This window comes from Tiliqua scincoides, chromosome 3, assembly GCF_035046505.1.
Source record: "Tiliqua scincoides isolate rTilSci1 chromosome 3, rTilSci1.hap2, whole genome shotgun sequence".
In the NCBI taxonomy this organism is placed as follows: domain Eukaryota; kingdom Metazoa; phylum Chordata; class Lepidosauria; order Squamata; family Scincidae; genus Tiliqua; species Tiliqua scincoides.
Window position 1 is genome coordinate 229,239,239 of NC_089823.1, and position 25,637 is coordinate 229,264,875.

At 45.0% G+C, this 25,637-nt stretch overlaps 1 protein-coding gene across 2 annotated transcripts in view; it reads right to left on the bottom strand.

Annotated features, from left to right (window-relative positions):
- The window catches only part of TBL1XR1 (TBL1X/Y related 1), a 205,816-nt gene that overhangs the window by 20,414 nt on the left and 159,765 nt on the right, over window positions 1–25,637 (bottom strand). For both annotated transcript variants that reach the window (XM_066619236.1, XM_066619237.1), the window contains 7 exons: window positions 23,564–23,666; window positions 19,040–19,185; window positions 14,969–15,191; window positions 11,800–11,932; window positions 3,751–3,892; window positions 1,516–1,579; window positions 1,286–1,383 (listed from right to left, as the gene is read on the bottom strand). In XM_066619236.1, coding sequence (XP_066475333.1) covers window positions 1,286–1,383; window positions 1,516–1,579; window positions 3,751–3,892; window positions 11,800–11,932; window positions 14,969–15,191; window positions 19,040–19,185; window positions 23,564–23,621 — 864 coding nt within the window. In that variant the 5' untranslated portion in view covers window positions 23,622–23,666. The remainder of the gene's footprint in view (window positions 1–1,285; window positions 1,384–1,515; window positions 1,580–3,750; window positions 3,893–11,799; window positions 11,933–14,968; window positions 15,192–19,039; window positions 19,186–23,563; window positions 23,667–25,637) is intronic.

Below are 25,637 nucleotides of genomic sequence, written 5' to 3' on the forward strand. Positions count from 1 at the left end.
GTGAGCTTGCTGGGCAAACAAGTTTCACTGTCCACAGCACCAACACCTCAACTACACAACACCTCAGCAGATATGAATCAGGAACTTTGGCCTTTGGCCCCACTTCCCTTTCTCACCTGCAGCCAACTGGTGGTGAGCTCAGTCTCTTTCCATTCTACATTCTGCATATGCACATGAAACTTAAATGAAGCAGGAGCCCAGGGCACCCTTCTCATACAGTTCCTCTTAACCAATACCTAGGATCCTTACAAAAGAGCTGTAGTCTCCATTAAAAATATTTGTACAGTTGGGAGAGACTTGTTCCACTACTGCAAACACATGAAGCCCTTTACTTCATTCAGCAGGCCTGCTGTTTGGGGCTACACCTATTTCAGGCTATACAGGCATATCGCGAAGAATCTCAGTCCACTGCAGGCTTGTAACTCTGCTGGAATTTCTCCCAACTTCCAGCACTCCCCTCTCTCAACTCAGGAACCTACAATGTGCTTTCCAATCCCTTGGTCACTCTGGGTAGACAAACTGTTTTACAAAAACATCAGTCATCTCACCCCTAAATCTTCCTCCCCTTCCTTCCCTTCTTGAAGACACTACTCAACCTCCTCCATAGCACTAGCAACTAGTCTATTTAGCACACTGTTTTAACTCATTGCAAGTTAATTTTTTTTCCTCCTCACTTCTGTTATTGTACATTTATCCCGCTCCGGCAGTAAATATTATTTATGCAATACTGTTAAATATTATGTATGAGTTGATATTGGAATCTCTGATTCTTTGAGATACACCAATGTCCATTGGGTGCACCACTGACTATCGGATGAAAGATCTAAGGCCGCAGGTGAGATAGAGTGCACCTGTGTGATTGTGTGCGCTTGTATTTGAGCATTTGTGATAACTGGAAGCAAAAGGAAATCGAAGGGGACATCATATGTAAACAACGCAAACATTCTACTTTATGATTCTTCTGATATTTGTCTGGTCTAGTCTTAAGCTTCTGCAGCTCTCTGGAGCTCTCACCTGCTGTTACAAGTTCATTATTTGACAGTTTTTTCCTAATACCAGCGTGGATTGCTATTTCCACAGGTATTAAGAGATCACTTCTGTTGTCTGCACTGCATATAAATCACCTCCCATCTTACGGGACTGATCAAGTCGTAGCTAAGATTGTTATTTCTAAACCCACACAGCTTTCTTACATCTTTTAGGTGCTAACATAATTTACAACTGTTTGATACCTCATCATTTAATCTTGCAACAGTGAATTTTAATAAGCCTAATGTCTTCTCACCTTGTCCACGCCTGCACTTAAGATGAAGTTGCCTTTCTTGTTCCACTTCAACGCAAATATGGGACCTTTATGTTGCCCTAACGTGCTGGCAAGATTACCTGCAAAGTTAAAGAGAGCAATTATTACAATTTTAAAATAAACTAATTAAAAAAGCAAGCCTGAACATATTATAGCGTGAATTGCTATGCATGAAAGAAGAACAAAAACGGAAAGCCACACTTTCTACTCACCATCTTTAGTCCATATCCTTGCAAATCCATCATATGACCCCGTTGCTAAAAGCGTTCCTTCACTCTGTGGTGTGAAAGTTAAGACGGTGTCATAATAGTGTAAAACGCACAAATCTTCACTGAAAAGAATCTCTCTAACGTAAATGCAAGCCGAGTCATACCATCAATGTTTATGCCATCTAGTCCACACTTCAGGAAAGATACCCCACGCTGAAGATCCCTTCACTCGGCAAGGAGCTCCTTGACCAAGGCTACTATATCATTTATTAAAAGTGGCATTGCTCTTTCAATGTAGTATAGATTGTGCAGAACTTTCCAGGTTTAAATAAACTTTAATTTCAATTTTTATTTTTTTTTTGCTTTTGAAATTTCTTGGATGTTTCAGTTGAACAGGAAATTTCAAGTTCAATTTGAAAAGTCATTCCTATCAAAATTCGGTGGCAATCCTAGTCCTAATTACAATAAACGCTGCAAACGTATCACATGACAGTGTGGATGATGTGTTGATGCTGAGGCAGACCTTGCTCAGAAACTGTCTTTTGCTGACTGCTATACCTAAAGCATTCCTGAGAAGCTCTGGTTGAGATGAAATGAAAAAGTCTCAATTGAGAAGGGAGGGCAAAGGGAAGAAAAAGGTGGGGTGGGGGGAAACCAAGAATGGAGACCAGGCTTCCTATTGGCTGCTGCCATCAGTTTCACATTGGTGGTGGTCCTCCTGGCATCACCATTTATTCCTCCAGAATGCCCCCTTGGAATAACAGTATATAATGTAGAACTGTTACATTGTTCCCTGTCTCACCCCCCCCCCCCGGTTTGTTACCTGCAAACAGGGTGGAAAAATTGGACGGGGGATTTTCATGCAGCAGTATATCAAGATATGCTTGCTTTGAATACCACTAAGTAGTGGTTCCCAAACTGTGGGCTGGGACCCGGTTTTTGGTGGGTTGCGAAACTAAAAAGCAAAATGCATTGAGCCTTATGGAAAGTGAAACAGTCACACACGATCATTTACTCGCGGGTAGGTGCCTGTGCCTCAGCTCTTACCAAAGGCCACCATAAATGTCCTGATTCAATGAATGTGGGGTTCAACAAGTGCTCCGGAAGGTGGTCTCCCTGCACCATAGTTAAAAGGACAAAGATGGAAGCCTGAGTGGCTGGTAAAAATGAAACTATTTTTGGTCTCATAAAGCTAGGTGGGTCCTGATAGAATGCCATTTTAAAAAGTGGGTCCCAGTGCTAAAAAGTTTGGAAACCATTGCTAAAAGGAAAGCAGAACCTCAAACCTCCCGCAGAAAATAGCGAACTGCTCTTATAGTTCAGAATTTTTTCCAGTGTTTAGGTCTACTTTAAGTTCTTGCAGTAGATCCCATCAATTCACTTTGGGATCAATTCACTATCACTAGGGAGGCCCAAACAATTCCAAACCGTTTTTCCTTTTCAATGTTTCAGATCAACTAACAAATTTTCCAGAGTCCATTCCAGCACTATTCTATGGTGGGTCTTTCATGCACAAGCAGGACAGCTGAGACTCTTAATGAAGTTAGAGAAATAATTTAATCCCACTTAAAACTAACTCACTCAAAACCGTTAACAGGCAGATATGATGTTGTTTCACCTGAACCTTCTTTCAGTTTTCTTGTTTTGCTTACAGCTCTATTTAGGGCTGCTATAAATAAAGTCTGTTTGTAATTACACATGGTCATTTCCACTTGCTATTTCCCAGTCTTCCTGTTTTGGTTCTGTTGCTCAGGACCATCTCCTGGAGAGCTAATTTAGGCAGGCTCTGGGGTTTGCATATGCCTGTTGAGACCGTAGCCTTTTTTTTCTAGGAACAGCAAATACCAAAGATTTACCAAAAACCACTTTTGAGCATTTGCTGAGTTTTGAAAGCCCTGGCCGGGCAAAGTAGAGGGTGGCTGCATTTCTTGAAAAGGTCCAAACCCCACTAGGTTTGCACAGCTAGCAATTCAGTTCCCTGCATATCTTCTGGATATCATCCCAGATACACAACGTTTTGACATTTCAGCAGGCATCTGTTTTTAATCTGATGTAACCATGCGCACTGATGGTGTTGCAGCAGAAATAAAAAAAGCGGCCATAATTCACAACTCAGAGTGAAAGTTCAGAAACACACCCTCTCCCTCGCCCCATGAACGTTCATCAGAACTCCAAGTATTTGAAGCTGCGAGTCTGAATTTTCCCAGGGCATTTTAAGCATTTATAGTTTCTGCTTACATTCCAATCGAGAGACGTCACGTCTTTGTTGCTTGGTACATCTTGGCCCCCTTCCCGTATACAGTGCCGAAGGACCAGCTGTGTTGATCCACTGGTACTGTTTTCACTAAGGTTCCATATTCTTGCTGTTGAATCTCCAGATCTGCAAAATAAACACATACTGGGTTTTTTTTTTTCCATGAAGAATTTAACACTGGAGAGTAAAAGCGAGATCTTCAAGATACTGCTCCTTTTGAAAAGCAATACTAGTGTGAGGGCAAGATTGAGTGTTTACAACTGATCCTAACTTAGGAATGCTTTTACAAAACACTTAAGTCAGTTTGCACATTTCTGTTGTCTTTGCCTTAATGTTACACAGATGTCATTGTACTGGTGGAAATGATTTTTTTTTTAACGTTCTACAAAATAATATTCTTGCTGTTTTTTGGACTACAAAAGCAGGTCAGATCTGCAGAAGTAAAACTAAGAAGCTACATTAATGTCTTAAAAGACAGTGAAAGTGGGCATTTAGAAATCAAACCAAAAAAAGATTATCAATTCACAAAAAATATATCCATTGGATTGTAACAGCCCCATTTCTAGGCACTTGGGAACAGAGCTGTACTGCTACATGCATGTCTACCAGAAGGGAATAGAGAAACTACTTTCAGCAGAGATTAGTTGCTAAATTGGTAGAAAGAACTGGCAAATAGACATGAGTCGGCAATGGAAGTACCAATACGGGAGTAGTGGCATTAGATGGGTGGCCCCTGGATCTTCATGAAATACCCATGTAAAAGTCTGCAATACAAGAACTTCAGAAGAAGGGAAGTTAAGGTTTATTCCTTCCTCCAGCCCCAATGGACAAGAACCCCAACCAAGCCAGGTCCACGTGTATTGGCAGTTAACTTTCCTCTAGATTCAATTTGCTAAGTCAAGGCAGCGCTTGGATGTTGGGCAAGTCTGACTCTTCATATCACTGCTTAACATTTTGCAAGAGACCATAAAGAGAAAAGACAAATTCCTTACCAGGGAAGTCTTGTTCTCTGTGGAGGAAGGGTGCATTCCTTAGTATGGGTTTGCCCTTGTGTTGGTAGGCAGGGTCTAATCAAGTCACATGACCTCCTCCACACAGGGCTCTCATTTCCCAGACGGTATGTTGAGCATAAGAGCCAATTCACAGTAACTCCTGATAGGAAAACAAATCTCCAGGCACAGTCAGAAGTAGAAACTAGGAAGAGCCTTGAGTCAAGTTAAACGGCACATAGAATAAGAGAGGGGAATAGAGGGGAAAGTACCCTACTATCTCCCGTCCAGTTACCAACCAGCAGGAATGAAATTTTAACAACTCACGTGGCAAAGTACCTTTATTGCCTTTATACAAGAATTGACTCAAGAAGTTGAGTCTAATTAATGTATATGGTCATTTTTCTGTTTAACACCCTGGTTTTATTATTTATGCCAATAAAGGTTTTTGACTTTACTTTCTCCTGGCCCCCAAAAATCCCAAGGAGAGAGAACGTCCCCAGTTTTAGCAGGTGGGTGGAATGCACCCTTCCTCCATAGAGAACAAGGCTTCCCAGGTAAGGAATTCGTCTTTTCTCCAGTGGAGGAAGAGTGCATTCCTTAGTATGGGATGTACAAGAGCAGTATCCCCTCTGGGTGGGAGATAGGGACGTTCACTTAGGGATTAAGGACCTTTTTGAGAATCCTTCTCCCAAATGAGGCATCTGAGAAAGCAGCAGTATCAATTTGATAAAAGTTTGGTGACCATGTGGAGAGAAGTCCACGTCGCTGCTTTGCAACACACCTCGCAAAGGTAGCCACGCGTCTGAGAGGTTGCGTTCACCCTCCGTAGGAGAGATCTCTGATGCTCTATAGCACATTATTATGCATTCCACTATCCAGTATGCTAAAATGGAGAAGATTTTCTTTCCTGTGGAACTTCCCTGAAGGCAATGAACGGAGCTTCAGACTTATGAAGCAGATTGGTATGTTAGATATAAAAATGGGAGTGCTCTTCTCACATCTGACCTGTGCCAGATTTTCTCTTGTGGATGAGTTGGTTGTTGCAAAAAAAGGGAAGACTGATTTCCTGCTCTCTATGAGCTACTGTCTGCACATGCCCTATCTCATCTGATCTTGGAAGCTAAGCAGGGTCAGGCCTGGTTAGTACTTAGATGGGAGACCACTTGGGAATACCAGGTGCTGTAGGCTTATACCATAGTCTTTCGAGACTGAGGGTTGCCAACCCATGAGAGAAAGAGTTTACTTTGGGAATAAGTGTGGTCAGTAAGTAGCATTACCTTTTTCTTTATGGAACACACAAAAGTCAAGAAGCACAGATAGGGAAGTCAATTCTGAAACTCTGAGAGCAGAAGTGAATTTGACCAGAAAGGAAACTTCGAAAATGATTTCTCTTATAGGAGTTTTGGCCAGAGGTTTGCAACATGGGGCAGTGAGAGCCTGCAAAAACCCTGTTAAAGTCCCAGTGGGAATTCTCTTGACAGGAGGAGGATTCAGGAGAGTTAGTGCCTCTCAGGAATCTCTTAATGTGTGGTTAACATGTGGGGATTAAATATTTCAGTTCCTAGATCCTAAAAATCAAAACTTTAGATATAGGCTGATGGGTTCTGAGCTGTCTGTGACAGATCAGGAGAGAGATCTTGGGGTGGTGGTGGACAGGTCGAAGAAAGTGTCGACTCAATGTGCGGCGGCAGTGAAGAAGGCCAATTCTATGCTTGGGATCATTAGGAAGGGTATTGAGAACAAAACGGCTAGTATTATAATGCCGTTGTACAAACCTATGGTAAGGCCACACCTGGAGTATTGTGTCCAGTTCTGGTCGCCGCATCTCAAAAAAGACATAGTGGAAATGGAAAAGGTGCAAAAGAGAGCGACTAAGATGATTACGGGGCTGGGGCACCTTCCTTATGAGGAAAGGCTACGGCGTTTGGGCCTCTTCAGCCTAGAAAAGAGACGCCTGAGGGGGGACATGATTGAGACATACAAAATTATGCAGGGGATGGACAGAGTGGATAGGGAGATGCTCTTTACACTCTCACATAATACCAGAACCAGGGGACATCCACTCAAATTGAGTGTTGGGAGAGTCAGAACAGACAAAAGAAAACATTTCTTTACTCAGCGTGTGGTCGGTCTGTGGAACTCCTTGCCACAGGATGTGGTGCTGACGTCTAGCCTAGACACCTTTAAAAGGGGATTGGACAAGTTTCTGGAGGAAAAATCCATTATGGGGTACAAGCCATGATGTGTATGCGCAACCTCCTGATTTTAGAAATGGGCTATGTCAGAATGCCAGATGCAAGGGAGGGCCCCAGGTTGCAGGTCTCTTGTTATCTGGTGTGCTCCCTGGGGCATTTGGTGGGCCGCTGTGAGATACAGGAAGCTGGACTAGATCGGCCTATGGCCTGATCCAGTGGGGCTGTTCTTATGTTCTTAACTACAATTCCCAGGAGGCCTTGCAGGTCTCTTGTTATCTGGTGTGCTCCCTGGGGCATTTGGTGGGCCGCTGTGAGATACAGGAAGCTGGACTAGATGGGCCTGTGGCCTGATCCAGTGGGGCTCTTCTTATGTTCTTATGTTCTTATTCTCTCCCATGGAGCCCTGATAGGCTACTCAATAGAGCCATTCCTAAGTTGCCCTGAAAGGCTGCAGCCTGTCTGTGGTGTTAGTTCGCAGGCCGTTGTCCAAGCCATTTTATAAGAAGTCCATGGGCACACTGGGATTGGATGGTAAAAAAAGCCATGTAGAGGTACCAATGTCTAAATATTTTCCGGATGTTATAACTTTTGTAAGTGGAATGGTGTCTAGATGCCATTAAGGCAGGAATCAAGAGCAGCCAAGATGAGCAAGTCCTACCCTGTCAAACTCCACACAGTCAGGTGGAACTGCATAGGTTGTGGGTAAAAGAGCGGCCCCCTGGGAGAGGAGATCTTGATGGGGAGGAAATTTCCAAGGATCTCTGATGGATAGCTTGAGGAAATCTGGGAACCAGGGTCCCCTCGGCCACCTCTGCGCTACTAGAATGACTTGCGCACGTAGCAGACAGGTGACTTTGAGAACCAGAGGGAGAAGCAGAAAAGGGAGAGGAGAAGGCATACAGAATGGGCCGTTCAGTGTTTAGATAATCCATGCTTCTGCACACTACTGCTGATACCCTGAAAAGGATCACAAAGTTGGGCATTGTCACTTGATGTGAACACAACCAGGACTGGAATGCTCAGGTGAAGAGTCATGTCTTTGAAAGCCTGGGGTTCAAAACCTCCACTCCGCCTCCCTGAGCCTCTGGAGGCTAAGCCAGTGTGTGTCCAGGTACTGAACTCCTGCTAGGTGTTCTGCTTGGCGGGAGAGTAAATTCATCTCGGCCTAGTGAAAAAGGCTTCTAGAGCTAGGCCTCGGGCCTTGGTGCCTCCTTGGTGATTTAAAAGCTTTGGCTGATACACTGTCTGTTCTGCCAAGTTGATGGTGATCTTGTAGGGAGCTGTGGAGGATTCTGAGAGCTAGGTGAATGGCTTTCAATTCTAGGTTTATGCTCTGCAGAGTCTCCTGGGGTGTCCACTTGCCCTGAGTGAAAAGACCTGCAGTGTGTGTACCCCATCCTAAGAAGTTGGCTCTGATGGTTCTGTGTAGAACCTCCACACTCACCCCTTTCATGAGTCGTTCCTTCTGCAACCATCAGTGGAAGCAGGGGAATTCTGATGTGTACGTGAACCTAGCTCTCTATTTGTGGCTGAAAGGGATGGAGGACTTTTTAAAGCCACAATCCTTGTGTGAAACTGAGCCCAAGTTACTAGGTCCTGGAGAGAGACTAGTATTCCTAGCAGCCTGGACAATTGCATCACATCCAAGGAGCTGGATGTGAGAACTAATTTCAAGAGTTCCTTTAGCTTTAGACAACGCTCCTGAAATGGTGCTGCTTGCAAGGATCTTGTATTGATGAGAACCCCAAGGTGTTCCAGGGTCTAGGAAGGAACAAGGGAACTCTTTGTACGGTTGATCACATATCCCAGGAATTCCAGTGATTTAATCGTGGTCAGGACATTGTTCAAGACTAGAACCCTGGAGGGTGCCCCAAGTAGAAAATTGTCCAGGCAGGGGTAGACAAAGATTCCCTATTGGTGCAGATGAGCCACAACTGTCACCAAGATCCTGGTGAAGACCCTGGGGAGTGACGTCAACCTGAGTGTGAGTGCTCTGTATTGATGTCAGTGCATCAAAATCTGAGATAAAGCTTGTGGGTCTTCCTTGTTAAATATGGAGGTAAGCCTCTGAAAGGACTATGGAACAGAGGAAATCTGCCCTCCCCAGGGCCAGAACTGATTTGATATTTTTCCTGTGGAATTTGTGGTAGACTATGAAATAGTTTAACCACTTGAGATTCAGAAAAGCTGTTTTTTAAACAAGGAAGAATACCCAGCAGACTCTGGAATACACACATTGGAGTACACAGTGGGCCACCAGTGTGCAAACTTGAGGAGACTGCCCCCACCAGCACTGGGTCTTGGAGCGGCATGGCATCAGGTAGTTCCGCCCTTGTCCTGTTTAGGGGACTGGCTGAAAGATGGAAAGTTGGAGGACTTTGCTGTGTGGTGATGCAATATAAATTTGCTCAACTGAGCTCTAATTCAGGTTGTCCTTTGAGGCGAAAAGACCATCCTTGGCCTCTAAAGACTGATGCTGAGGTTTAACGTTCTTTTTGCGATTAGTAGGCAATATTTTCCTATTATCCTTGTTTTTGACTGAAACAGGATCAAGAACTTCGCAAAAGAGTTTACTGTTCATAAAGGGCAGGGCTGCAAGCCTGGCTTGGGATGCTGCATTTTCGTCCCAGTGCCTAACTCAGATATTGTGCATGGCAACCAGGGAAGAGGTCACGGAACGTGCACTGACCACACATCAAGGGACGCATCAGCCAAGAATGTGGATAGAGCTCACTTCTTTAAAGTATCCGTCCCAGGCTTGGGGAGAGAAGAGTCAGCACCAGATAGTTTCTCTGCCCAGTAATAAGTAGCCCTGGGTATTAGCAATGGCAGCACTAGCCCTGAGCACAAATGAGGAGTTTTCAAACATCCTTTTAAGTGTCCCTTCAACTCTCTTATTGCACGGGTCTTTCGGACTCTATTCCCCCTCAGAAGGAATAATGGCATGGGATGATAAAGCAGCCACCAGTGCATCTACTTCGGAAATCTGCAGTGTCCAAAGCTTTCTGTGGTAAAGAATGAAGCTTACCAATCAATTTTGGTATGTGCTTCTTTTGCGCAGGCACTGCTCACTCTGTGCGCATGACAGATTTAAATGCATCACAGAAGGGAACCTCTGCTGTCTTGAGAGGGCCCTGAGGAAACAAAAAACTTCACCCCCAGCTCTGTTAGAGTGGCGGAAGAAGAGGTAGTAGGCTCAGTCTCGGGATTAAGGCTAAGAGCTCTGGCTGCCCTGGACACAATCTAAGGAAAGTGTCCACAGGAAGAGCCTAAGTGGTTGCACACACTGGTGTCTCTTCTCCGGAGAGTTTGTCCTTCTCCCTTGAGAAGGAGACCTCTGAGGAGCCTGACTCACCAAGCCGTCCACCCCCAGACCCCTTCAAGCTATGTTCTGTGGGGGAGTCTTACACTGGTGGACCTCATAAATGAGGAAGACTTAGCAGTTGGGGGACGATTCCTCTGCCTCCAAAGAGCAGGAGAGCGAGGAGTCCGAGGAAGGCTCAGGTCGTTTAGCTTTCTTACTCAGGGGCCAAGGCAGTAACCGAGGCTCCTGCACAGGTTCTGCTGCAGGACCTAATTTTTCTGCCACAGCTTTACCTACCAGGTTCTGGGCCCACAACATAGCCTGTGACTGGGCTTCCTGAGAGACGGGGATCCTCCCTAGAGAAATGGGTGCCTCCCCTGCTGAGCCTGAGAAGCCAAATTCTCCCCTCCCTGGGCAATGGAGGCTGAGCCTGCAGAGTCAACCAAGGCCATTATTAGCACTTACCTGAGGTCAAACGGGGGGGTCGTCCTTCGCACCTACTAGTCCAAGACCGAGCGTGCGAAAGGAAAATGGCGCCCGAAAGGTTCGCCTCAGAGGTCAATTACAGAAGCTTGGGAGCGCTGGGCAGGACGGGCGCTCTGTTTATAGAAGGTGCCTGCCTTGCCCCCAACGAGCATAGCTCGAAGCGTGGGCAGAGGAGGCCTCTCAGCTCCTTCGCTTCCGCCACAATAGGTGTGAGGCGCGAAGTTTTGGGACCCGTTCAGTTGCGGCGGCACTTGGGGAACGAGGCAGTGGGCACCGTGAATCCTCTGAACTGTGGCTGCCTTCACCACTTGACAGACTCGGGGGGGAAATAATGCGGGGGAGACGAGAAGCTCCCGGCACAAAAGTGCGTCATGAAAACATTAAAGCTCCCACCGCCGAGGCGGACCCCTGAGGGAGCTTCACCGCATTTTCCCTCCAGTGCCTTAAAGGACTGGCCCCCTCAAGGGGGAAGGAGGAGGAAAGCAGAAAAACAGTTTACTTCAGTGAAAAAAGCAGAGTGAAAAAGTCCCTCAAAATGAGGGAGCAAAGTGACTTGCCAGCGAGGCAAGGCCGAACTGGGAAATGAGAGCCCTTTGTGTGGAGGAGGTTGTGTGACTTGATTAGACCCTGCCTAGGAACACAAGGGCAAACCCATACTAAGGAATGCACCTTTCTTCCACTGGAGAATACATGGTCTCCTTGCTGCAATGCCATTTACAAGATGCATGGCTGCCAAAAAGTGTTCAGGGGCTGTTATTCAGATTAACAGTTCAAACCCATGCAAGTTTACACAGTAGTAAATCCCACTGAGCTGCAATCCCATGCATGTCTACTCAGAAGTAAGCCCCACTGTAGTCAATGGTAAGTTGGGTAGGACTGCAGCCTCACTCTTTAAGTTAGCATGGCTAGGAATAAACTGTGACTACTGCTCTCTGTAGTCACACTGCACTAACAGGTTCAGAAGCAAAGCGCCAATCTGTAGCATTTTTTTGTGTGGAAGCCCACAGAACTGGTGTAAAAAAATGGCTGTTTTGGATTTCTTTAGGGGAAACATACCCCGAGGCCAGAAGGTCGCTAACAGGGTTCCAGGCGCAGATGAATACTTCGGATTCATGGCCGCGCAGCACCACGGCTTTGTTCGGGGGGATTTCAACATCACCGTCCACTTCCATCATATCCGTGTGATTATCTGCATCATAGGGAACAGTAAAAGAAAGCAGATGGTTTACTATTGACCCATTTGATTACTCGCCTATCCATTCCCCATGTCTACCCTTCAGCTGAACAGACATCCAGAGACACTACAGCTTTGTTTCTTAATCTGTCTTGGCCCCTTTTTCATACAGGATGCCAAAAGTTGCATGGAGCGGCTGGTACCATTTTTGCTAAGGTTCCATATTCTTCCTATGGAGTCTGGCTCCTGTCCTTTTTTTCAGAGATGTTCCTTGCCTTGGCCTCTCCCTTCTTCAGATGCATCCTACTACGTATATCTGAATAGCAAAAAAAGTGTGGAACTGGGCAAATTCCACTTTAGAACACCATATGCTGGTGAAGCACAATTTGGTTTCAAACCAAACAACAGGGTCCTGGAACTTGAGAGTCAGCATGGTATAGTGAACAGAATGTTGAACTTACATCAGCTCAACGTAGCTTCAAATCCCCACCTGGCCATGATGCTCACTGAGCCAATTATTATCTGTCCACTCAATCTACTTCACAAGGTTGTTGTGAGGACCCAAGGAGAAGAGACCATATACGCCACCCTGAGGTTTTTGGAGGAAGGGTGAGATAAAAATGCTTGTGGCAGATTGATAACAGGTCTCGCATACATATGCACAATACATTTCTGCCTTATTAAATTTTTGAACACTTATATAATCACAAGTAGATGGTTTCCCCAAGGAGGTTGAGATACTGATAGCATCTGTCACTTTGGGGCAGGAGGACCGGACAATGGCATCTCGGTCTTTTCCAAAACTGCAGTCTAGAAAAGGGTTTTTCTAAAAAAACAACTATCCACCACCACCACCACCCCAGATTGTGGGAATTGTTACCATGTTGTAACATTGTTGTATCATTGCAACAAATGTTGCAATTAAATGACCAATCAGTGGCAAATTGTGACAGTGCATAGCAGCGGTTTTGGTTTGGGTCATATCAAAGCAGAGGGTTGGACTAGATGACCGACTAGATCCCTTTCCAACTCTATGATTCTATGAAATCCATATTTGCCTGCACGGAAGGGGCATTTATCAAGTAAAACTCACCATCTTAGTGTGAGCTAAAAGATTTTCCTGCTATTTTTTTTTTAAAGGACGCAATGCCCAAACATTATCTTTAATCCAAGAGGAGAGGGAGAGAAGTGCTATTACTATTTGCATGTCTTACGTTTAACGGAGACTCATCTTAAGAATAACTTTTTGCACACTAGGATGACAATTACTTCCAGTGGGACCCTCCTGCAACCCTGGCACTGAACACAGTAGCGATGTAAATACTCTGAGAAGACTGATAGAAAGCCAGTCTTCATTTGCCTTTCCAGCCAGCAGGGGTGGCTGGCACATCACATTTCCACTACATCAATAGCTTGGATCTCCAGCTTGAGCCACAACTCACAGTTAACAGGCTAAATCCAAACATGGAAAGGAATGAAGACTTTGGTTTTATAAAGAATGTGCCTTTCCACAGGTTCTGTACACAAAATAAAGTGTGAGTTTTGAAAAAAAAAAAAAAAAAAAAAACCCACACAAATAACGGCTGTGTGCGCTGGGGGCCTGACATCTCATGTTAGCCAATGTCCTTTTAAAAACTAGCATAGGCTGGGTTTTTTTCGGTTGTTTTTTTTTTTTAAATGCCAAGACAAAATTGCTCCCCTTCCTACATTTGCTGGCCCATTCACAAATTGTACAGCTGGGGGGAATCACTGAGAACGTCCAGGGGTGGGATGCCAAAACTAGTGAGATGGATAGGGAGTGATGGTGCTTCTCCCAGCAACTCATCGGTCTTCTCACTTGGTGATGCAGTGTCAGGGTGAAGTGACTTTTTCGGGGCAGGGGGTGAATGGTAACTACTAGCAGCCATGAGGAAAGTGACACTGTGAAACAAGTGGCAGTGACAAAGAGGTGGGGTACAATTCTGTGTACCTTTCACCTGTGTACCTTATACTCAGTAGTATAACCAAAGGGGGGGGGCTGAGCGGTATTACAGACGTCCCAATGCGCCGTATGAGCGACCCCTCCCGCTCGCCATCAGAACCATTCGGGTGGCAGGTGCTCGCGTATGGTGAATGCAGAAAGACGTTATAGTCACTTTTGCACAAGAAATTTAACAATTTCTGGTTTATAAGTCTTTTAATACCAAGCGCCTCAATGTCAAAAAAAATTCTATGAGAAATAGCAGCAAAACCAATTTTCAAATGCTATGGGGTAACACCTTTAAGCCAACAGTTTGTGTTTATTGCCGTAAGTGGACCACACGCAATCTGACTGGCTCCATGACTGTGTGATATCATTGCTTCACTATGGCATCGCTGACTGGCCAGGATCACTTGAGAAAACAGGACGTCTCCCCCCAACAACACATTAAAACAAACGGTGCTGAAGCAGCAGTACTAAGGGGGAACAACAGCTGCACGCAGTTCCACAAATTACACAGGCCTACAAAACTGAGGGTCAGAAAAGTTTTTCCCAAACTTTATGGTGGTTTGATATGAATTTGGGGTGCCGATTCCAAAAACGGCATCCGTTTTGCCCTATCGCATCTAGTTCTGGAGATTTAGTACAGCTTCATGAGTGAATGGTTCAAGCAGCTTCCTCATGAGGAAGCCATGGTGTAGGCTTCCTCATGAGGAAGCTGCTTGAACCATTCACTAACGAGGCTATGCCTTGTCTCCAAAACTAGACGTGATAGGGCAGAACGGATGCCGTTTTTTGGAATCGGCACCTCAAATACACCCAGGAATTGGTGTAAAGTTTAAGGAAGCAAAATGTGTGTTGGCCTGTGCTGTAAGGTAAAAAAAAAAAAAAAGGTTTGGGGCATTTCCAGCCCTTGAAAGCCTCTCCGCATCTTAAACATGTCTGCAGTCCTGTTTCAGATACCAAATCAGGACATTACTTGAAAAAGGGGTGGTTGCCTCCTCAGGCACTGTATGGTGACTGTTTCCCATTAAACCTGCAACCTACTGACCAAGCCACAACCATGCAGGCCCTCTTACAGGTCAGCTTACTTGCTATAGGGTGGCCTCCATTTTCTTCTCCATTTGCAGTATTTTCACCATTTTTCGCAGACCCCTGTTGGTTTGTCGAAGCCGCCGCCGCCGCTGCGGCTGCCGCTTGTTGCTGCGCAAGCTTGTCTCTATAGGCCTGCTGTCTTGTCTGCACCACGTCTGGCATGACGGCGTCTATCAGCGAAAGGGACTCTATCGGCCTACCATCGAACAAGGTACCATCCTAATTTGGAGACGGGCAAGAGAGAAAGGAAGGAAATGTTGGACTGTCTGTCGCTAAACAAGTACATCTAGATGAGATGGCAAAATGCTTGTTTATTATTATTCGTAATTTCTATAGAGCCTTGACTCCGGTTCAGAGCGCTTTGCTGTCTTTATCTTGCTCACTGTGGTACCAACAACCTTGCACAGTAGGCCACCTTTACTGCCATTCTGAGAAGAAATGGGTGGGGCAAATTTATGAGTCATGATCAAGAGTCCTCAGTTCTGCAGGCAGAGGAAGAGGGACTGACAATTCATTACTACAGATAGTTGCCCTAAAAACAGCTGCAGAACCCGGAAGACTCTTTCAGCAATTTTCAACCGCTGTGCTCCAAACTTCTGCAGCACACCTGTAGACCTTTAGAGGCACATCAACGTGACGGACCATACCAGCGGATAATCACCAGTATATAGTCTTGCAACGGCTTGGATACAAGCTGTGCCAGAATTCTGTTGCCTGCTAACTGGAGGGGGTCACTGAGGGGATGCCCCCTCCGCTTGGTATTGCTCTTGCTAAGGTACCCTGATTGTAAACCAAGAAGAGACACTTCCCAGCAGCAAAAACTGTTCCATCCTGAAACCCCTGGAAAAAAATCAACCACACCAAAACTGGTAAGCGTATTATTGTGAAAGCTGACCATGTATCACATCTGTTTTCAGAAGTTTAGCAAACTCCTTGTGACTGGCAGTCTCCTTCATTTATTCGCCGTTACTTGCTCCAGCTTTATGTCCCTTCCAAAGAAAATGTATTTCTTTTCACGGAAAGCTGGGTCTGCTCTCCAGTCCAACTCAGGGAGAAAGTGGAGCAATGGAAACATCTGCTTGGCCACTGGAGCTTAACTGAAGCATCAGAAAGGCTCCCAAAGTGAGGCAGAGAAACCTGGGCCACTTGCAGACTTTAAAAGGCTTCCCCTCTTGTTGAGAAGTTGTTTGGTTCACAATGGTTGAAGCCACTGGCATCACTAGGGGGTGCGGGCCGCACCAGGTGATGCGCCAGGGGGGTGATGTGCCCGGGGGGAGGACGCGCTAACTTCACGGCTTTCGGAGCTACCCTGTTGTGCCATACACCGTTGGATGTGGAATGTCCAGCAGAGTGCAATGCAAAAAACAGGACTGAAATAATGCCTTTCGTTCAAAAGTTATGGCAAAAAAACCAGAAAGAAAAATGCATGGAGCCCTATGGAAAGTGAAAGTGAGCCATATCGCACATTTACTCGTGAGCAGGCTTAATTGCCATAGTCCATCGGAAAGAGCAGGCTGAGAGGAATCCAACGACACCAGAATGATCCCGATCCAATGAACGCAGCTCCCAAAAACACGAGAAAGAGGTCCCTTTCTCCCTCCCAGCTGCGTCTATTGAGCCCAAACGAAGCCACATGGCTGCGTTTACTCATGAGTAGGCGAACCTGCCTTAGTCCAGGCAAGGACTGAGAAGACTCAAGGCAGACTGAGAGGACTCCGAGGATGTCAGAATGGTCCTGATCCAATGAATGCAGCCCCCAAAAACACAAAAGAGAGAAGGAGGTCCCTCCCTCCCTTCGCTCCCTATGGAAAGCGAAGCAGCCTCACGGTCGCGTTTACTCGCGAGTAGGCTGAAGAGCCTTGGCTGGTGGTCAGGCCAGGCAAAGGAGAGTGTGAGGACACCAGAATGGTCCGGATCTGATGGAACTGAAGCTCAATGTATGTTCCAGAAGGCAGCCCTTCCCCCCCCCCCCCCACTAAAACAGACAAAAAAAGAGGCTTGAACTGGTAAGGGGAATGTTTTCTCTTTTGCACTTGCAAAGCCAGTTGGGTCTTTGTATTGATATGCGTGAAATAGAAGAACTTTAAACTGGGCACTGGGGAGGGCTGGAAATCTCACTGATTCTTTTTGGGGGGGTTGTTATTGCAGGCAGACTACGGAGTAAGCTCCATTGACCACTATGGGACTTATTTCTGAGTAGACATGCATAGGCTTGGGCTCACAGGCTGCAATCCTATCCACACTTTCCTGAGAGTAAGCCCCACTGACCACAATAGGACTTAATTCAGAGTAGATTCACTTCGTGGAACAGGACTGGCTCCCCCATATTTAATTATTTCTTTTCTTTTAATTTAATTATTTATAATTATTTTAATTTGCTTGATGATGTCACTTATGGTCATGACATCACTTCCAATGGGTCCTGGACAGATTGTCATTCTAAAAAGTGGGTCCCAGTGCTAAAAGTTTGAGAACTGCTGCAATAAGGTGTTAGTAAGTTGACATTGTGTGTGTGTGTGTGTGTGTGTGTGTGTGTGTGTGTGTGTGTGTGTGTGTGTGAGTGAGAGAGAGAGAGAGAGAGAGAGAGAGAGAGAGAGAGAGACACTCTACAAGTTTTCAAGGAATAAGTTTGGAGAAATAATCCCATCATGATAAATATCAATCAATGCATGCAGAATGCAATGAAAAACAAACCACATTGAAATACGTGTGTTTTAACAAAAGGTACAGCCAAAAAACCAGTGGGAGCGGGGTGATGGCATGGGTAGACGCGCAGGCCTCCCGCACCGGGTGATGCGAATCCTAGTGATGCCATTGGTTGAAGCTGAGGGCAGAAACTCACACATCTTGGGGTTGGAAATGGGAGGGCTGGTTTGTGTGAAAATCTAAGTGTGGAAGGTATAAGTATAGGTGGCTTAATCTAAAAAGAAGTAGGTTCAGGGAAGTGGCTTTGCTTTGAGTGGTGAAGGCCAAACAAGAGGAAATTTTAAATTACTGCAAGTCAATCTAGTCTATGGAATAAATCAGGACAAGTAGTCAAACAAATACTACTTTGCAAGAGTTCAGGGGAAGAGGCTCAACAAAATGAGAGCAAACCAAGAACAGGAACTGCAGCACCCTCATGTATGACAAGCCATCTCTTTTACCTGATTAGCTCTGTTGCTTCATTATTATTTTTGAATAACTAAAGCTGGTAACGTATAAGACCTCCTAAATGAAGAGACAGTGATACTTTGAACATATCTGCATTTTGGGGGTAGGTTTCAACTACAGGCACCTCTTGTTTTACGTGTGGTTTACGCTCGTGAATTAGTGCGTATTATCAAAAATGTGTAAATCAACATATATTTCCCATAGGAATGTATTTAAATGGTACAGGTTGGGGAAAAGTCATATACCATGTTGATGACTGGTGACTTCTGCTTGCCCAGATGGCATATGGGGGGGGGGGGCTGGAAGTGAGAGGCCACAGATGTCAGTGGCCAAGAAAGCAATAATGAATAATTTCAAAGTTTTGCCCACATAAATTAGGTTCTGGTATTGACTGAACAAGCACATTATTTCAAGAACATGTAAATCAAACCTGTGTAAAAGAGAGACGCCTGTACTGACATTTCATGCTGCTCAACTAGGGTGCCTCTCCTCCTCACTATCTAACTAGGTCTACTCAGTTATAAATCCTATTTTGTTCAATGGGGCTTACTCTCAGGAAAGTGTGGCTAGGATTGCAGCCTAAATTTCTTAGCCTTGTCACAAGAACCTCATCACAAGAAATCCACCCAGATAAATACTAAGCTATAACACTCTAATAGTTGATCTCTGAAGGACCAACAGCGTGATAAATGTTGTCCCTTTAGAGTAGGGAAAATCCCTCCTCTTGTGCCATGTTAACACTGCAAGCTAAGTAACGAATCACTGCCCAGATCAGTACCTCTGTGTAGTTTTATAAGCCCCATCTTGCTCCACAAGGAAAGGCTCAGTGAACACAAACAATAAGGAGTCTAGCATGACAGCAGGACGGTCCAATGCAAGGAAGCACACAGAACAGCAAAGAAAGATTTCCTTACCTCATTAATACTGACTTCCGCCTCTACATACTGCAAACCTTTCTGGATGATGGAAATCAAAGCAGCTGGGGGCACCAGAGCACCATTGATATTAGATTGGCTGATATGGCTCTCAATACCAAAGGTAAATGCTGAATGAGAAAACCCTAGAGACAAGGGGGAGGTTATAAGGATATGTTCATTCACACACACACACAAAATCATTAGTCAGCCATGATCAGCAACTGAGTGCCACACTAAGGGTGCAATCCTAACCCCTTATGTCAGTGCTTTCCAGCACTGGCATAGCAGTGCCAATGGGACATGTGCTGCCTCCTGCAGTTGGGTGTCACTCACAGAGGCCTCCTCAAAGTAAGGGAATGTTTGTTCCCTTACTTAAGAGCTGCACTTGCCCTTATAAAAGTGCTGGAAAGCACTGACATAAGGGGTTAGGATTGCACCCTAAGGGGTTCAGGTCTCCATGCCTTGTCCACCTCTGTACACAGTCTTCGGGTCACGTCAAATATGGCACAAGTTCAGTACCATAAAAGAAACATCTTCTACAAAATTTTGCTTCCCTCTTACAATCACGGTTTCCCATAGTTCTCGCTTTTCAGCCTTGCTCTGTGAAATTATATACCATTTAAAGCAAAAAAACAAAAACAACAAAAACCCCATTCATTCTTTCAGACATCATAAGGAGCATAACACAGCATGCATAAGAGCAGGTACAAACATTCAGCGCAGGTAAACACATTTTTCCTTTGAGACACTTTCTGCATGTGAAACACTAGCACATTTGTTGCACTATCCTATCCCCCAGAATTGGCGTTGATGGAGCTGTACTGAGGAACATGTGCTTCATCCAGTAGTGGGGGTGGGTGGGTGATCAGTCTGACAGCCAGCAGGAAATAAAATATTTTTTACCAGATCCTCCCCTCCCCTCAAGTAGGCATCCGAGGAAGGGATTGGGAAGCCTGGGAAAGAGGGGATATGATCTAGCACAGACTGGTGCTGTCAAGATCCACCTCTTCTTATCCCCAGCCCAGCCCCCTGATCTACCCCCTCTGCTCTCCCCACCACCCCCATGACATGCCTCTGCTGCCAACTTACTGGTGCTGACAGAGGCTTCAGGAACTGCTGATGTGCAGGAAGCATCACTGCCCGTTTGTGGCAGCAGCTTGGCCTGGCTCTTGCGCCACCATCTCTTCTCATATTTAACTCCTGAGTTTTAGGCTACCCCATGACACAATCCTTATTTCTTTTATAAAACTTGGTCCAATCCACCAAGCTGTAAACCAGCCCAGAGGGTCTGCCGAGACACCAGGATTCATGGCTTGTACCTTCTAGTCTCAATTTCTTTTTAAATTGCCTTAAAACAAAGGAGAATATGTCTTCGCAAGGGAGAATTAACTTCATGACGATGCATTTTAATTGTGTGCGCACACTGGCACCAAGTATGCTTTATTTCTGTATACCAGTTCAAGAGCAGCATAATTATTGTTTTGCAAGTAGGAAAATTAGGATTAGTGGATGTTAATGTGTTATTTATTTGCTTGTCTGGAAAAGGTAAATTTATCATGGAGAAGAGATTTCTCTTAAGCCATTATGTCTTCCATTCATAGGTAATTAGAACTTCAGAAATTTCCCCTTTTGGGATATTACAAACAATTACTAATCAGGAGTAGGAACTGAGATATGCACATCTGACTTGGTTTAGACAGATCAAATTTTACAAATGCTGCAGTCACAACAGGAACACAACCAAGTAACAGATTCCACAGTGGGTTTGTGCAGATGGGGGGTGGGGAGGCTGGCTATGAGCACAGGAGCAAGAGGGATTCTCAATGGTGCAGTCTGGCTTGGTGTGTGATCAAGGATGCTTCTTGCTTAAACAATCCTTCTCCCCGAACTGTTTTTCCTGCCAAAAATATCCCATCCTTTCAGTGTGGTTATTTGATGCAAATAGCCACCTTGGAGGAAGAGAGTTGGAAAGGGATTGTTGGTAAAGATGGCCCAAGGGGAAAAATGTGAAACCCCTCACACCAAATGCCAACTTCTCACCATCACTGGAAATAACACAGGCCTGCAAAACTGAGGGTCCGAAAAGTTTTTCCCAAACTTTATGGTGGTTTGATATGAATTTGGGGTGCCGATTCCAAAAATGGCATCTGTTTTGCCCTATCACGTCTAGTTTTGGAGATATAGTATAGCCTCATTAGTGAATGGTTCAAGCAGCTTCCTCATGAGAAAGCCATGGTGTAGGCTTCCTCATGAGGAAGCTGCTTGAACCTTTCACTAGAGGCTATGCCATGTCTCCAAAACTAGACATGATAGGGGATTGGACAGGTTGGACAACTAGGAGATTGGACAAGTTTCTGGAGGAAAAATCCATTATGGGGTACAAGCCATGATGTGTACACGCAACCTCCTGATTTTAGAAATGGGCTATGCCAGATGCAAGGGAGGGCACCAGGATGCAGGTCTCTTGTTATCAGGTGTGCTCCCTGGGGCATTTGGTGGGCCGCTGTGAGATACATAGATGGGCCTATGGCCTGATCTAGTGGGGCTGTTCTTATGTTCTTATGATAGGGCAAAACGGATGCCATTTTTGGAATCGGCACCCCAAATATACCCAGGAATTGACGTAACGTGTAAGGAAGCAAAATGTGTGTTGGCTTGTGTGATGTGTGTATTCAGCTCTTTCCTGGGTGCTGCGCTTGTAACACTAATGAGTCTTGGTTAAGTGCTAGTGCTGAAGATTTATTGCAGACCTACCCAGACCTTCCTATGGCCATAGACCCAGGGTGGTAGCTCCCTGGACACTTGCCGCCCTTTTCAAAATATTCCCCTCAAAGCAATGTTCCCTTGAAGGCGACCCAATCAGACAAGAGCTTGAGAGGCTGCCTCTGGCAGGTTCCCAGCCTTGAACTGATGTGCTGCAGCACAGAATGAATGGATTTTGCCAGCTTTAGCTGAGTCAAGCGGCATGATGGTTTTGGAAACTATTGATAGGAAAAGGAAAACCAAGAAGTGAGAGTTTTCAATACACTGCATCCAACAAGGCAGTCTGCATGAGATCAGACGACACACATTGTCAGGGCAAGGCTGGGATCGTGGGTGGCTATGTCTGAAATTAGACTTGGAATGTGTGTTCTTCAGCTTAAGATCTCTGAAGTCTGTTTCTTCAGCTGGAAAGCTAGAGAAGCTGGAACCAGGCTTACTAAAAATGGAACTACTTCACTGACCGAGGAAAAGCAAAAAGCCAGGCTTCCTAGTATTTATGCACAGGGGCTTAGGCTGTACATTTCTCCTGCACCTGAAGAGATGATGAAGCTAAATCACACACAGTGACTGATAGGGTGCTAAGAGGGGTCTTGGTTTCAGACCCTGAGGTTCCTGGTTCAAGCATTTCTTGTTAATATATGACAATTCCACGTAGGAAGTTGATTCCATTATCCACCTGCACTCTTTGCACAGATGCCCTCGATTCCTTAAAGGAAGCATCAGAAAGTTCTGGCGAACCAACCAACATCTTTGCTTACAGAGCTCAATCGATCAAAAAAAGTCTGCTGCATTGTATTATATTGTGCTACTTATGCTACTCCTAGAATGATGCTTATTAAGAAATATAAAATTTCAGTGCAAAACACTCGTGAGCCATCCAAGATAATAATAATAATAATAATAATAATAATAATAATAATAATAATAATAATAATAAAAAAAAAACTTTATTTTTATCCCGCCCTTCTCCCTAACGGGACCCAAGATATTTTATGTTCTCTCTAATCAGGAAAAGCATGTAATTTATGCATGTAATAAACGTGGGGGGAAAAATGAGGACAGCTTTACAAAACAGTGTTTCACCTATACAGGTGGGCCCTCTGTGAGTTTGGAACCCGAGAATTGATTCAACATGGGTTCCAAAACCGCGCTGGAGGGCCTCATCTGACCTCCCGGATGCAACCGGAGGCCCCTTCCTGATGGGTACAGGAGGCTTTCTGGGCATGCTGCCTCCCAGGGCCTCAGAAGGCCTTCTGGGGACCTTAGAGAGGCACTTCTGATTTTTGAAAAACCAGAATTGCCTTTCTAAGGCCTCTGGAAGGCCTTCTAAGGCTCGGGGAGGCAGTGCACAGCTTCCTCAGACCACCTTCTGGACGCACGAGATGGATCCCACCCAGAGATTCTATTATCTATGGGTTTCAGTATCTGTGGGTGGTCCAAGAACGGACCCCCTGTGGACACCAAGGTCCAACAGCTTGTGTAGTCACTGCAGCAACCATGTAAAATAAATCACTATCAGTATGCCCAAATGACTCATAAATGGTTTGCCTCAAAGTCACCTTGTGAATTCAAGGAGCAGAGACAAGATTCAACCTGGGGGACTTCCTGAGTCATTGTTCTGTCTCTCAGTCACTATGTACAGGTCAAAGTGGTGACTCTGTGGTACAGATGCACATTCAAACATTAATTTGATCCTTAAAAGTTAAGCTCAAAGTGAAATTCATAGAGCTTTAAGAGACACATTAGCCAAATACTCACCAGACTCTTGCAAGTACCTATATACGAGGAAGTTAACCTCATCACTGCTTATACTCATCTTTATGCCCGCTTAAACCATGAGGTCACAACAAAGGACATAACCCTGGGGGGACAAGAGAGCAAAGTAGGTTAGGAACGCGTAGACTAGAGTGATCAGTTCTTCCTCAAAAGGTGACATAAAAATATAAGAGATAGACCTGATGGGGGCAATCCAGAACAGGGTGCTGTTACTGAAGGAGTTGCAGCCACAAGGTGCCCCAATCTGGGCCAAGACCACAGAGTAGAGTACTAAAAGTGGAGTACTTTTACATTTCACATGCATTTGGGGGGGCTACGTAAACCATTTTTTAAAATATTGTTGAAAAGTAGTATGTAAATACAGGGTGGGGCTGTATCTGTGGATCCCATATCCGCGGTTTCAGTTACTCAGATCCACAGGACCCCCCCACCCCCACCCTACGGCTTCCCCAGTCCTCCTAATGCTTTTTAGAGGCATAAAAATGTCACTTTCGGTATTCAACTCAGAAGACCCGCTGGAGGTGAGGGGAGCAGAGCAGAGCTCCCCTCGATTCCAGAGGGGGTGTGGTGTGGGCATTCCCGGGTACCCATGGTTTCAGTTAACTGCAAAGGGTTCTAGAACGGAACCCCCGCAGATACAGAGGGACGCCTGTATCCTTAAGAGCAATACACCATTTTCTCATTGAAAATCAACCCCCCCCCCAATCTCACTAAAGTGGCGATTTAAGCATTGCCATTGTTGCATCACCTTTGGAATTCAACTGCTGCCCTAGGAAAGGGTATGATTTACAGAGAGAAAACCACATAGAAAAAATGAATTGGACACACACACACACACCACCATGCAGTTTGGACTATGCAGAGCCCATATTATATATGGCCAATATTTTATTTCAAGGTGTAAAGGAGATACACATTTACGATACACATGTGTACTTGGCACTGAGCAGTGGTGTAGCTGGGGGGGTGCAGAAAGTATCGCAGGTGCTGCAATGTGCCATGTAAGTGCCCCCTTCCACTCACCATCAGTCACTGGGATAGAGATAGCAACATGCAGGAGTTCGTCCTTCATAATAAATATTATTGTGTTTGAACTTATATCGGACCCTCTTGCCTTTCATAAATGCCAATTCCCTCTGGGGTGTGCCACAAGCCAAAGGTCCAAAGACTGATGGCGCATACATGCATGATTGCACATGTATGAGCCATATATGTTTCCCTGAACATGGGTGGTAACATGTCAAACATTCTTTGGTTACAACTCAATGCTCTCAAAATTCTTTTCGTTTTTCAACAGTCAGCAACCTAGAGGTACAAGTAAATAATACTCAAATGAATTGAAAGCAACATTGCAAAATTGTCATAAAAATGTACCAGCCACAGGCCTTTTGTGCCTCATGACAAGAAAGGAGAGAAATGATTTGACTCATCTGTCAAAAAAATATTATCCACCTGGGCTGAATGAAATTTTGCAAAGTTGGATCAAAATGTTCTCTTCCAAGATGATCAAGGGGACAAGAGAGAAAAAAGGCTTGGCATGTATCCCACTTGACAAGAGGCTTCCTGTTCAGTGGGCAAAAGGTGGCAGTGTAGCACAAACATTTGCAATAGTCAGAGAGAAAGAAAATCAAGAAAATCTGGGAAATAAATGGGCAATTTTCCCCCGTGAGGACATCACTGAGCAACCTGCTTATAATAGCCTAATCTGTGCATACAGATTGAATGTATTACAAAATAAATATGCCTCCCTTCATCCAAGGTGATCTTTTCTTTTCTAAAAAAACCTAACTGCAAAAAACCCATGCCCTTACCACAAAGTTCTCCCTGACCCCCAGGACGCAAGATATCCATTTGGAAGCACCTGATCATGGCCCGTTTTTCTGGTTATGCGCCCCAATACAGTCAACAGTCAACAATCAACAATCAACAGTATTTATATACTGCTTTTCAACTAAAAGTTCACAAAGCGGTTTACAGAAAAAAAATCACATAACTAAATCGCTTCCTGTCCCAAAAGGGCTCACAATCTAAAAAGATGCAAATGAATACCAGCAGA